This window comes from Oncorhynchus clarkii, chromosome 32 (genome assembly GCF_045791955.1).
Source record: "Oncorhynchus clarkii lewisi isolate Uvic-CL-2024 chromosome 32, UVic_Ocla_1.0, whole genome shotgun sequence".
NCBI lineage: Eukaryota > Metazoa > Chordata > Actinopteri > Salmoniformes > Salmonidae > Oncorhynchus > Oncorhynchus clarkii.
Genome location: NC_092178.1, coordinates 25,576,476 through 25,590,943, shown reverse-complemented (window position 1 = coordinate 25,590,943; position 14,468 = coordinate 25,576,476). Strand labels below are relative to the sequence as shown.

At 45.7% G+C, this 14,468-nt stretch overlaps 1 protein-coding gene across 2 annotated transcripts in view; it reads left to right on the top strand.

Moving 5' to 3' along the window:
• Window positions 1-14,468, top strand: part of LOC139391681 (AT-rich interactive domain-containing protein 1A-like) — a 55,347-nt gene that overhangs the window by 7,998 nt on the left and 32,881 nt on the right. For both annotated transcript variants that reach the window (XM_071139121.1, XM_071139120.1), the window contains exons 2-4: window positions 8,345-8,572; window positions 12,754-13,377; window positions 13,555-13,671. In XM_071139121.1, the coding sequence (XP_070995222.1) occupies window positions 8,345-8,572; window positions 12,754-13,377; window positions 13,555-13,671 (969 nt within the window). The remainder of the gene's footprint in view (window positions 1-8,344; window positions 8,573-12,753; window positions 13,378-13,554; window positions 13,672-14,468) is intronic.

Sequence of the window (14,468 nt, the reverse complement as noted above, 5' to 3'; positions counted from 1 at the left end):
CCAGGTTGGAATGTACAGCTAATTAAAGCATCGAATTGTCAAAAAATTTTTTTTTTTAAATGCACTAGATTAGAATATGCTTCTCTCCTAGCTAGCGCGGCGCTGCAGACTTTATTTGCATAACGTATTGTGTGTTTTGTGGAGAAACAGGTTAACCTTTAAATGTGTGGCTGTTGAGGGGGGAATGGTGTCTCAGTTGTTGATTCTGGGGGGGGTAGGTAGATTGTTACTTTACCTCACATCTTTTCATACACAGCTCTGCTCAGGACTCAGGCTAGCTCTCTGTGCTAAAATGCCATTGGCTTCATGAGGGGTGGGAAAGCAGACGTTGGAGGGTTTTCTTGCAATGCATTTTGGGGAATAACATCATTGACCAGGTTAAAGTTAAATGGTACAGTTACTGGTAGGGCAAGGCAACTACCATTTTCTTCTTCTGAAACCTGTTAGTACCGTTTCTCCTTGGGTCTCGGCCTCCACCAGCATGTAGTCCAGGTCTAGGTGTGGCAGGCTGCAGCGTTTATCTCCTGCCATGCACCAACCTCTCCACGACCCCAGAATTTGCATGCCTCAGGCCTAACTATGGCTTAACGAAGTGTGTGTATCGCTAACTGTTGGTGCTTCGTTCCATTGAAGCACTGGATGTGCAAATTCACCAGTCCAACGGTTCTAATCCCCCTCTGAGGCAGGCTTACCTACACCGGTGACCAACTACCGGTACTTGAGTCAGTTGAGATTAGGGGGAATGACATCACTGTCAGTCAGGTGTTGTGTGACTAAGAGTGTTAGTGGGTTAGGCTTGTGACCCAGCCAGTTCCTTAAGCACCTTCTGTTCCTCTCTGCCTGCCTGGCTTGGCCCCGCTGGCTTTGTTCAGATGGTTATTTCAGACATGTAAATGGTAGTATAGTGACTGAGTGACACACTTATTATCGTAAGGTGTCATCCATGCCAGGCCACTGTGGTCATCGTGGCTGATAGTCAGGCTGGTATAAACACTGAGGACATCATCTGACCTGTGGCCATATGGCTGGGACGTCATGGTATTGTCTTACCTCTTTGGCTGATGCATAAAACAGGCCCACTCTACGGGTTAAAATAAAGGTTAGCCTAATGTGCCACATTGATTTTAACCACTAACCCTAACCATGACATTACCCCTAAAACTAAGCCAAAATAATTCCTCATTAGCTGCTTATATGTCTTCACTTCTGGGTTGGTGACAATGGCGTGGCCAATGAAATTCGAGCAGAGGTGGGACGTTGGTTGACCAATCAAAAAGCAGAATTATTCTAATCTTGGGTTGTACTCTGGCGTGAGCCTGTTTCATTTCTTCCTCAGTCCAACCACCAGCACCCCCAGCCTCACTTCAGGTCAGGAATGGTGATCTGGCTAGAAGATGGGTCTGACAGTAACAGGTTAACCTGTTGCGTCTACCAAACCCGGATCCGGGATTCTATTTACAGACCTAAGCTCATTACCATAACGCAACGTTAACTATTCATGAAAATCGCAAATGAAATGAAATAAATATGCCATCTCTCAAGCTTAGCCTTTTGTAAACAACACTGTCATCTCAGATTTTCAAAATATGCTTCTCAACCATAGGAAAACAATCATTTGTGTAAAAGTGGCTAGCTAGCGTAGCATTTAGCGTTAGCATTAGCGTTAGCATCCAGCACGCAAGATTTCAACAAAAACATAAAAGCCTTCAAATAAAATCATTTACCTTTGAAGAACTTTGGATGTTTTCAATGAGGAGACTCTCAGTTAGATAGCAGATGCTCAGTTTTTCCCAAAAAGATTCTTTGTGTATTAGAAATAGCTCCGTTTTGCACATCACATTTGGCTACCAAAAAAAAAACGAAAATTCAGTCCTCAACGCGAACTTTTTTCCAAATTAACTCCATAATATCGACTGAAAACATGGCACACGTTGTTTAGAATCAATCCTCAAGGTGTTTTTCACATATCTCTTCAATGATATATCGTTCGTGGAAGCATGGTTTCTCCCCTCAATCAAATGGAAAAGTACAAGCAGCTGGCGTTTGCGCACCGAATTCCACGCAGGACACCAGGCGGACACTTGGAAAATGTAGTCTCTTATGGTCAATCTTCCAATGATATGCCTACAAATACGTCACAATGCTGCTAACACCTTGGGGGAACGACAGAAAGTGTAGGCTCATTCCTTGCGCAATCACAGCCATATAAGGAGACAATGGAAAACAGAGCTTCAGAGATTCTGCTTTTTTCCTGGTTGACGCATCATCTTGGTTTCGCCTGTAGAATGAGTTCTGGGGCACTTACAGACAATATCTTTGCAGATTCTGAAACTTCAGAGTGTTTTCTTTCAAAAACTGTCAAGAATATGCATAGTCGAGCATCTTTTCGTGACAAAATATCGCGCTTAAAACGGGAACGTTTTTTATCCAAAAATGAAATAGCGCCCCTAGAGATCAAAGAGGTTAATGTTCTGCAGTGAAGGGTCTTGTTCAATATCTTCTATCATTGACCTAATACCATGCTGCTTATAGAAGAAGGAAAAAGTCGGAAACAAATACCAAAAAAAATAAAAAATAATTAGATTTATTTAACCATTTAACTAGGCAAGTCAGTTAAGAACAAATTCTTACTTTCAATGACGGTTCAGGGGCAGCACGACAGATTTTTACCTTGTCAGCTTGGGGGTTAGATTTTGCAACCTTTCGGTTACTAGTCCAACGCTCTAACCACTAGGCTACCTGCCGCCCCATTTCCTCTGTCAAATGGGAGAATTATTTGTTGTCGCTGAGTAGATAGAAGAAAGTCAGACAATTTGATCTGTAAAATTGTGTTTAGTGTGTGACGGCGACCGCTTTGTTCTTCTCTCAACCTAAGCCAGACAGTACTTTGCAGACCATATTTGGTTAATACTACATTTGAAGAAGGGTAGCCTATCTGGTCTAATAGCAGAGTTCAACATCCAGGTGGTTTGTCCGGCCCGAATGAAGAAAATGACTAGGCCCCTCTGGATCAGCTCACAGGGAAGAGAATGGTGATCATAAGAGCCTCCCATCTTTTATGTAGGTTTTAGGCTCAGAACTTAAGGCCTGGTAACCTTGTTTCATCCCGTTCGCATCCAACAGGGTTGAAATGAAGCGTTTTTAATCTGTGGGGTGTGTGACCTGTCGTAGTTTTGTTTTGTTCTGTAGATCTTTAGAGTTCTTGCGAACTGCTGGAGGAATATCTCTGTGTGTACTGCTGTATTAGCTGTGTGGTGCCTCAGACTCTCTGTCCACGTGTGTGTGCTCAGACCATAGGAGAGTAAGCAAGAGAGGTTTTTCTTGTTTTATTCCAGAGTCATGTGGCGGTCAGCTTGGAGTTCTAACCACTGCTGTTGTGTGGCAGGCCAGAACATGGCATGGGTTTAACTTTCCTTTTGTTTACATTTAGCTCTTTAACTGATATGGATGGTTGCAGACCCGCTCAGTGAAATTACTATTTGGCCCACCAGACATAATATTTTCTTTTAAAAATCAACGGGTAAATCGACTGTTAATAGACATTGTTTTTCTTAGCGGTTGCGTTAGTTTCACCAACTCTTGCTTTAGGCCTGTGATAGTCAGGGGAACAGGGATGGGGACTGACATACTGGTATAGAAAGTGTTCTGATGGTTGTTCTTGCTCCTCTCTTCATACACTTTTGTGAGTATTCTTTTTCCTTAGCATGTGTGAACACTCATTGGATTAGGCCTGTTCAGTAGGTTTGCAAGTTATTTCTTAGGCTCGAAGTAGCTGTTCTAAGTACCTTAACGTCCGTGTTTGATTGATATACTCAAAGCCAACCATGAAGTCATGGGGTGTAAGTGACAGTGACGGCCGTCTAAGGGGGCCCCTGAGTGCGGGGACCCTGAGTGAGTGTGTCGGTGTGTGCAGGGCTTTACAACAGAACAATAGTCTGTGTAGATCCTAGGCCATGTGGAGGATTAAATTAGCAGGACTTGTTTATCGTCTGCCCCAAGCCCATCTGTTTGAGTCCACCGTGACACACACACACACACACACACACACACACACACACACACACACACACACACAGCACCAGTATCATCAGTCCCTCCACCACCCTCAAAGGCCGAGAGTGTTCTGGCTTTCCTCTATGCAGATTAGCCATGTGCTAATTGCATTTATTTATTTTTAGGGGGAAAGAGGAAAGAAAGGAGGGAGGAGTTTCCTTAAAGCGATTGATTAGATGACTGGGCAGAGAGCAAGGGAGGGACCGTGTGTGAGAGTGTGGAGTAGAGAGGGACGGACAGAGGGGGACAGTGGGGTGGAGAGGGGGACAGTGTGGTGGAGAGGGGGACAGAGTGTGGGGAGCGCTGTATATAGCCATATGACATTTGAAATGTCTTTATTCTTTTGGAACTTCTGTGAGTGCATTGTTTACTGTACATTTTTGTCTACTTCTTGCTTTGGCAATATTAACAGATGTTTCCCATGCCAATAAAAGCCTTGAATTGAAATTGAAATTCAGAGGGACCGTGCGGGGGAGAGAGAGGGAGAGAACCGTGTGGGGTAGAGCGAGGGAGGGAGAGAACCATGTGGGGTAGAGTGAGGAAGGGAGAGAACCGTGTGGGGTAGAGTGAGGAAGGGAGAGAACCGTGTGGGGTAGAGGGAGGGAGAGAACCGTGTGGGGTAGAGAGAGGGAGGGAGAGAACCGTGAGAGGGAGGGAGAGAACCGTGTGGGGTAGGGAGAGGGAGGGAGAGAACCGTGTGGGGTAGGGAGAGAATCGTGTGGGGTAGGGAGAGGGAGGGAGAGAACCGTGTGGGGTAGGGAGGGAGAAGGAGGGAGAGAACCGTGTGGGGTAGGGAGAGAACCGTGTGGGGGAGAGAGAGGGAGGGAGAGAACCGTGGGGGAGAGAGAGGGAGGGAGAGAACCGTGTGGGGTAGGGAGAGGGAGGGAGAGAACCGTGTGGGGTAGGGAGGGAGAGGGAGGGAGAGAACCGTGTGGGGTAGGGAGAGAACCGTGTGGGGTAGAGAGAGGGAGGGAGAGAACCGTGTGGGGGAGAGAGAGGGAGGGAGAGAACCGTGTGGGGTAGGGAGAGAACCGTGTGGGGTAGAGAGAGGGAGGGAGAGAACCGTGTTGGGTAGAGAGAGGGAGGGAGAGAACCGTGTGGGGTAGAGGGAGGGAGGGAGAGAACCGTGTGGGGTAGAGGGAGGGAGGGAGAGAACCGTGTGGGGTAGAGAGAGGGAGAGAACCGTGTGGGGGAGGGAGAGAACCTTGTGGGGTAGAGAGAGGGAGGGAGAGAACCGTGTGGGGGAGGGAGAGCACCGTGTGGGGGAGGGAGAGCACCGTGTGGGGGAGGGAGAGAACCGTGTGGGGTAGGGAGAGAACCGTGTGGGGTAGAGAGAGGGATGGAGAGAACCGTGTGGGGTAGAGAGAGGGATGGAGAGAACCGTGTGGGGTAGGGAGAGGGAGGGAGGGAGAGAGTCTCTAGACTGTCATAAACCTTTGAACGTCTCCAGCCACTATCTTTTTACTGTCGTTCTCACCAGTCAGTTTAGAAGTGAACACACTTGCACATGATCTCAGAATGCAGGCTACACAACAGCAACAAACATGCCTCTGCAAACTCATCTGACCTCACAATACCATGTCACGATACTTAGGTGCCGACACCATGTATACATTTTCCAAACATATTGCTCACCATATGTCTGCTGTAGAGAGACAAGGGAGCATGATAAAACAACGTTTGATCAGTCAGGGAATGCTGAAAACATGTTGGCTCACTTTAAAAAAAAAAAGAGATGGAGAACAAGCTATAGGATGAAAAATAACGCTGTTTTGGTGCAGGTAGCGCCAACTAGCGCTAGCTAATGCTAGGCCTACCTACAGTAGCACCATTCATTTTTTGTGTGCAAATTAATAGTTTGAGACAAATATGAAAATTGTAGGATTCGTTAATGGCTATTGTCAAATTAACCATGACGAAAAAGGTAGAGGACATCAATTGATTTATGACACGTTGAAATACCAACCTTCGTGTGTCTGTAATTCTATTCAAAGCAACACGTTTCATTCAGTCACTAGACTGTTGCTCAGTTGTACAGTACTCCATAGGTGAGTTAAGGAGCAGAATAACAGAACAATCCTTGACCTCCATCCAGGAGAATGAAAAGACAAGTATCTCTCTCTCTCACACGCCGCAAGGGGATCCCCTAGGGCCTCGGACTCAGACTGGGCAGTATGTATGTGTGTGTCAGACATTTGAACAACTTCAACAATATAAGGAAATGCTTGCAAGTAAACCGATCAATGAAAGAATGGTATAGATGATGGTCAGTCACCTGACTGGGGTTGGATGACACTCCTGTGAGGCTGGTAAACTAATGACTGTGATTTAGTTTTTACCTAATTTGAATGAATAAACCCATTTTAAAACGTCAAACCTGAAAGTGGGTGCAGACAGTATTTGCCTTTTCTAGCCAGAGGACAGCTAGAGGGTTGTGTGGCTGGCTGCCTCTGCACATCCAGTCAGTCTCCGAGATGACTGGGTTAAAAGTGCGGTCACAGGAGAATAGCTCCCTGTGGTGGGGTCCTGTAATGACCCTAGGGAGTATAGTAACACACATACTCTCTGTCTGTGAACCTGGGGTAGCCCTGGAGAGAGAGGCCTGCCCTGTGGGTGACTGGGCTGGCTGGAGGTAAAATGTGGAGTGGATGAATGTGTTATCTCCTTATGCTGACCCCACCCCCCCATGGGACCAGTTCCCTAGCCTCTCCCACATACCGCCAGTGTCATTCATACGGTGCCAAAACGGCGTTATTAAAGCAGGAAAAGAAGAGAGGAGAGGAGCCAGTCTCTGGCCCAGGTTCAAACGTTATACAGCTGGGACCTGTTATGTTTCAGGCACACTGCCCTCTCCCTCCTCTCTGGTCTGGGCTATAAATACATTATGGTTGTCTTCCTATAACCAGGGACTGAGGTTTGATTTGGCAGGGGAAAACATGATGGATGAATAACCGTGGGAAGCAGTGAGAAGGCCTTGTGTCTGTGTTTGCCCACCTGTCTTGGTGTCCAAGAGGCTCAAGGTGTTGCTGCCTGGTACTTCAAAGCATCCTCTCTCTCTACTAGCATCCCCTCTCTGATTGTATGCTGGCGGTCGCCGCCAGTGGCATTTACATGAAAAGAGACAGACTGGCTCAGATGTATAAGAAAACAACAGGTATTGAAGTCAAATCAAGTGTTATGTCACTAGCGTAGACAACAGGTGTAGACTAAGAGTGCAATGCTTTCATACGGGTCCTTTTCCAACGATGCAGATAAGAGTGGAGCAATACCAACTAGCCGCCATCAGTTCTCAGTAGTAGGGGAAACACTGCTGGTGGTATTCCACCAGTCCAGTCAAACTGACGCTTCAAACACACCGACCGCGCTGTTGCATTTTGGTACACCAGAATTACATTAATTTCCAATGAAACGCTGCGTTTGCCTTGCAGCATTGCGTTGCAGAGGCGGTTGCAGTATGTTCGGGGTGTGGTGCATACGTTGCATTTATAGAAGGTAGGCGTCAAACTGTATGCGTAGACGGCTTGACAGAAATGGTAGCAGAAGGTGAATGTTGAACTTTTGTTGCACACATATCCAGATGATGCTGCTTACTATTTTGCACTATGACGCTGTCGGTGTGTTCAACGCATTACTGAGGCGACTGTGTGTGTGTTTATGTGTGTGTGTGATAAGCTGCCCCAGCCATGTGGCTCCCCCCGCCACGCCACCCCAGGTGCAGCCAAGATCATGCTCCTCTCCCATGATGTCTCTCTCCCCTCCAGTCCTCCAGCTGAGAGGTGGGCAGGCCTCCAGCCACCACAAACAGACGGACACTTCCATTTCCTCCAGATGATTTTCCTAGGAACTTTAACACTCCCCAACGTCGGAACGTAACTTTATCCTCTCGCTGGCATTCTGATCTCCTGGGCAGTCAAATGCTCCTGGCGGAGGGATGGAGGGAGGATAGACTGGGCTCATTCATTCATGGCCAAGTTTTTTTTAGTGGGAAACTAATCCTGTTTTGTTAGCATTCTTTAGCTATACCCTCATAGGTTTCACTTTTCCCACCGGTGGCATGGCCTTGTTATGGGACCCCGGAGTGAGATCTCATGCAGTTTGTTTTTTTATTTTATTTTTAAAAATTGTAACTTTGCTTGTGTACAATTCATCACAATGTCACATTTTAATGAGTTCAGTTGGTTCAAATGATTTTATTCAGGAGTACAGTTATCGCAATGTTTGTTAAAGATGGAAATAAACATATGAATGTCTTAAGTTTGGTTTCTTACTAGCCCTCTCCCCCTCTCTCCAGCCCCCCAGCCCTATGGACCAGGCAGGGAAGATGAGAGGCCAGGGGTATGGTGGAGTCAACCCTTACTCTCAGCAGCAAGGCCAGGGGCAGGGCCCTCCTCCTCCAGGGGCTCAACAGGGTGCCTCCTACCCAGGCCAGGGCTACGGACCCCCAGGGTCTCAGAGATACCCCATGGGCATGCAGGGACGCACCCCCGGCGGCATGGGTGGCATGCAATACGGACAACAGGTTGGTAACGTTTTTCTGTTGATCCTGCTCTTTCGCTCTCTCTCTCTCTCACGCTTTCGCTCGCTCTCTTTCTCGATCATCATACCCTCTGTCATCACACTTCCATGCAGTCACGGCTAAAATGGGTCTGTTAGTTTGATAGACAGTCGCAGGCCTGTTGGGTGTTCTAAGCACCCTGTAGAGAAGACAAGTCCTGTCTCATTGTTACCTCTCACACAACCGCCACTTCAGGTGGGTTTGATGCAGGTATTTTCTGCAACTCCTCATGTTTTCTTTGAATCCTTGAGAGGGTAAGTGCCCTGCTAGACACCACACAGCTTTTGTTTTCATTTTTCCCTCACCGGACTTGCTAGGCAAGGTCAGCTGCTCTTTCGAGTTACCAGAGAACAATACAACACCAATGTGCTGTGTTGTAAGTAGAGGTCGACCGATTATGATTTTTCAACGCCGATAACGATTATTGAAGGACCAAAAAAAAAGCCGATACCGTTTAATCGGCCGATTTTAGAAAAAAAATACAAGAAAAAAAATAATAATAATAAAAAAATGTATTTGTAATAATGACAATTACAACAATACTGAATGAACACTTATTTTAACTTAATATAATACATCAATAAAACAAATTTAGCCTCAAATAAATAATGAAACATGTTCAATGTCGTTTAAATCATGCAAAAACAAAGTGTTGGAGAAGAAAGTAAAAGTGCAATATGTGCCATGTAAAAAAAGCTAACCTTGCTCAGAACATGAGAACATATGTAAGCTGGTGGTTGCTTTTAACATGAGACTTCAATATTCCAAGGTAAGAGGTTTTAGGTTGTAGTTAATATACTATTTATAGGACTATTTCTCTACACCATTTGTATTTCATAAACCTTTGACTATTGGATGTTCTTATAGGCATTTTAGTATTGCCAGTGTAACAGTATAGCTTCCGTTCCTCTCTTAGCCCCTACCTGGGCTCAAACCAGGAACACATCAACAACCGTTAGCCATCGCTCCACAAAATCCACAGCCCTTGCTGAGCAAGGGGAACAACTACTACAAGTCTCAGAGCGAGTGACGTTTGAAACGCTATTAGCGCGCACCCCTCTAACTAGCTAGCCATTTCACATTGGTTACACCAGCCTAATCTCGGGAGTTGATAGGTTTGAAGTCATAAACAGCTCAATGCTTGAAGCATTGCGAAGAGCTGCTGGCAAAACGAACAAAAGTGCTGTTTGAATGAATGCTTACGAGCCTGCTGCTGCCAACCATCGCTCAGTCAGACTGCTCTACTAAATATCAAATCATAGACTTAATTATAACATATTAACACACAGAAATACAAGCCTTTGGTCATTAAGTTGGTCGAATCCGGAAACTATCATTTCGAAAACGAAACATTTATTATTTCAGTGAAATATGGAACCGTTCCGTATTTTATCTAATGGGTGGCATCCCTAAGTCTAAATATTGCTGTTACATTGTACAACCTTCAATGTTATGTCATAATTACGTAACGTTCTGGCAAATTAGTTCGCAACGAGTCAGGCGGCCCAAACTGCTGCATATACCCTGACACTGTTGCAAGAGAAGTGACACCATTTACCTAGTTAAAAGAAAGTCATGTTAGCAGGCAATATTAACTAAATATGCAGGTTTAAAAATATATACTTGTGTATTGATTTTAAGAAAGGCGTTGATGTTTATGGTTAGGTACACGTTGGAGCAAAGATTGTCCTTTTTCGCGAATGCGCACCGCATCGATTATATGCAACGCAGAACACGCTAGATAAACTAGTAATATCATAAACCATGTGTAGTTAACTAGTGATTGATTTGATTGATAGTTTTTTTTTATAAGATAAGTTTAATGCTAGCTAGCAACTTACCCTGGCTTCTTACTGCATTTACGTAACAGGCAGGCTCCTCGTGGAGTACAATGTAAAGCAGGTGGTTAGAGCGTTGAACTAGTTAACCGTAAGGTTGCAAGACTGAATCCCCGAGCTGGCAAGGTCAAAATCTGTCGTTCTGCCCCTGAACAAGGCAGTTAACCCACCGTTCCTAGGCCATCTTTGAAAATAAAAATGTGTTCTTAACTGACTGGCCTAGTTAAATAAAGGTGCCCAAAAAATGTTTTTAAATAAAAAAACGTCCAAACCGGTGTCCTAAAATACCGATTTCCGATTGTTATGAAAACTAGAAATCGGCCCTAATTAATCGGCCATTCCGATTTAATCGGTCGACCTCTAGTTGTAAGTGTTTTTACGTACAGGAAAGCCTCGCAAGACTACCAAGTGACATTTTAAAGGGCAGCTATTAGAGTTTTTATTTAATCTTATTTAACATAGCCTAATGTATAAAAATACATGTTATATGTTAACTGCCGAATTTGATTGTTTTTCTTAAATCAATTTATTGTATTTTGTTAATTACAGTTGAAGTCGGAAGTTTACACAAACTTAGGTTGGAGTCATTAAAACTCATTTTTCAACCACTCCACAAATTTCTTGTTAAACTATAGTTTTGGCAAGTCGGTTAGGAAATCTACTTTGTGCATGACACAATACATTTTTCCAACAATTGTTTTACAGACAGATTATTTCACTTAATTCACTGTATCACAATTCCACTAAGTTGACTGTGCATTTTAAACAGCTTGGAAAATGACAGAAAATGATGTCATGGCTTTAGAAGCTTCTGATAGGCTAGTTAACATCATTTGAGTCAATTGGTGGTGTACCTGTGGATGTATTTCAAGGCCTACCTTCAAACTCAGTGTCTCTTTGCTTGACATCATGGGAAAATCAAAAGAAATCAGCCAAGACCTCAGAAAAACATTGTAGACCTCAAGTCTGGTTCATCCTTGGGAGCAATTTCCAAACGCCTGAAGGTACCACGTTCATCTGTACAAACAATAGTATGCAAGTATAAACACCATGGGACCACGCAGCCATCATACCGCTCAGGAAGGAGGCGCGTTCTGTCTTTTAAAGATGAACGTACTTTGGTGCGAAAAGAGCAAATCAATCCCAGAACAGCAGCAAAGGACCCTGTGAAGATGCTGGAGGAAACCTGTACAAAAGTATCTATATCCACAGTTAAACGAGTCCTATATCGACATAACCTGAAAGACCGCTCAGCAAGAAGAAGCCACTGTTCCAAAACTGCCATAAAAAGCCAGACTCTCGGTTTGCAACTGCACATGGGGATAAACATTGTACTTTTTGGAGAAATGTCCTCTGGTCTGATGAAACACAAATAAAACTGTTTGGCCATAATGACAATTATGTTTGGAGGAAAAAGGGGGATGCTTGCAAGCCGAAGAACACCATCCCAACCGTGAAGCACAGGTGTGGCAGCATCATGTTGTGAGGGTGCTTTGTTGCAGGAGGGACTGGTGTACTTCACCAAATAGATGACATCATGAGGAAGAAAATTATGTGTATATATTGAAGCAACATCTCAAGACATCAGTCAGGAAGTTAAAGCTTGGTCGCGAATTGATCTTCCAAAATGGACAATGACCCCAAGCATACTTCACAAAACCCTGACCTCAATCCTATAGAAAATGTGTGGGCAGAACTGAAAAAGCGTGTGTGAGCATGGAGGCCTACAAACCTGAGTTAGTTACACCAGCTCTGTCAGGAGGAATGGGCCAAAATTCACCCAACTTATTGTGGGAAGCTTGTGAAAAGGCTACCTGAAATGCTTGACCTAAATTAAAAAATGTACAGGCAATGCTACCAAATACTAATTGAGTGTATGTAAACTGCTGACCCACTGGGAATGTGAAATAAATTATAGCTGAAATAAATAATTATCTCTACTATTATTCTGACATTTCACATTCTTAAAATGAAGTGGTGATCCTAACTGACCTAAGATGGATTTTTTACGAGGATTAAATGTCAGGAATTGTGAAAAATGAGTTGAAATGTATTTGGCTAAGGTGAATGTAAACTTCCTACTTCAGCTGTATGTGTATACAGGGCCTCCTTGTAAAACATATTTTCGTCTCAATAGGTCTAAGATAACCGTGTCTTAATGTAGCCCAGGGGACTCAACCCCCCCCCCTTGACAATTGTTTTGTACTGGGCTGCATTAAATGGGTCCGCAGACCATGAGTTTGAGACCCCTGATATAGATTGTAAAGACTCTAAATCTGTGATTACATTGCTGTTTGTCCTCTCTAGATGGCCGGCTATGGGCAGCAGGGTCCAGGGGGCTACGGTCAGCAGAGCCAGGGCTACTACGGCCAGCATGGTCCCCCACCACACGCTGGTCAGCAGCAGTCCCCCTACCCCCAGCAGGTCCACACCTCCCAGGGTCAGCCCTCAGCCCAACACAGCCAAGGGCCTCCGCAGGTGGGTCCACCTCAGATCCAGCCGCCCTACAACCAGGGGCCGCAGCAGCAGGGCCAGGCCGTGCCTCAGGGTCAGGGCCCCCAGCCCAGCTACCCTCAGCAGCAAGGACCCCAAGGGCAGCAGCCTCCACAGCAGCAGCTCCCCTCGCAGCAGCAAGGACCCCCCCAGCAGCAAGATAGGGTGGCCCCTCCACAGGCCCAGCCACCCCCGGGCCATCAACAACCCCCAGGTCACCAGCCCTCTCCAGGCCACCAGCCACCCCCTAGCCATGGTGGGCAGCAGCCACCCACAGGCCATCAGCCCTCCCCAGGCCCCCAGGGCCACCACCCCTCTCCAGGTCACGGTGGACCCCCCCAGCAGCAGGGTCAGTCTCAGCAGGGCCAGCCTTCACCCTACTCCCAGACTCCACCCTTGCAGCAGTCGCCCTTCCAGCGGTTTCCACCTCCACCGCAGGTAAATCACCACTCCCCCGTTGAACTAAGACCTAGGCATAGCTTGGGGAGCTAACGTAAGTCGGCAGGGTTACACGTCAGGACGATGTCTTTTGATATGGAAAAAGGAAGTGTAGGTTCCTCAGTCTACAGACGGTCATCTGTTTTTCCTCACCCTTTTTCCTCCCTCCGTCTTCAGGAGCTCTCCCAGGACTCGTTCAGCTCCCAGTCCAGTGCTCCCCCCTCCAACCAGCCCATGACTTCCACAAAGAGTGGAGCAGAGGACAGCATGCAGGGACGGCCTTCTAGCTTACCGGTGAGCCCTCCCAAGACATTAACGATCTGTCACTCAACACACACGTACACACATTCTATCATTCTACCATTACAACAAACACTACCTCCCTGACTGTCAACTCAGCAGACCTCTTTCCCAGCACCTTATTTTAGCATATCCACCTCCTCCGGCCCAGCCCCCTCTGTTGGACTGGCTGCTGGCTGAGTTGACCTTGACTGTTCACATGGTAATAAGCTGGAACACAAAAACACCCACACGTCACGGTCTTTATAGACTCTCTCCTGGGTTGACAGTTATTCTGACGTGAGCGTTCCCTTCACACTGCAGGGAGGAGCGGTGAATCAGGTCTCTGAAAGGTAAGGAGAAAGGGCAGGTTGGTGGAGCTGTGGGACGAACAGAGGAGTTGAGTTGAGCAAAAGGCCACATTTACTGAAGCACAATTAACCTGTCTCGAGAAGCAGGTGAAAACATGTTCATGAGGTAAATAAAAAGTGATTTATATTTGATATTTTTCACTTTGAAATTGACCTTTTATTTCACCCCTAATTAATTAGCAAATGCTAATTCAAAGATACCGGATTATGAAAGGAAAGGGTTTTGAACTTTCACTACTTCTCTCTCTGTGTGAAAAAGCGTAACACTCCAGTTGAGGTCAGTATCTGTGGTTGTTTATAGGTTGAGACAGAGAACACATATGACCTCATTCAAGGCGGCAGGGATAGAAAGTGAAAAATTAGATCGTTAATGAGATATAATGAAAGTGAGGGAGAGAGGGGGAGCGATTGAGCAACACGCGCTAAGGATGTGTTTCCCTC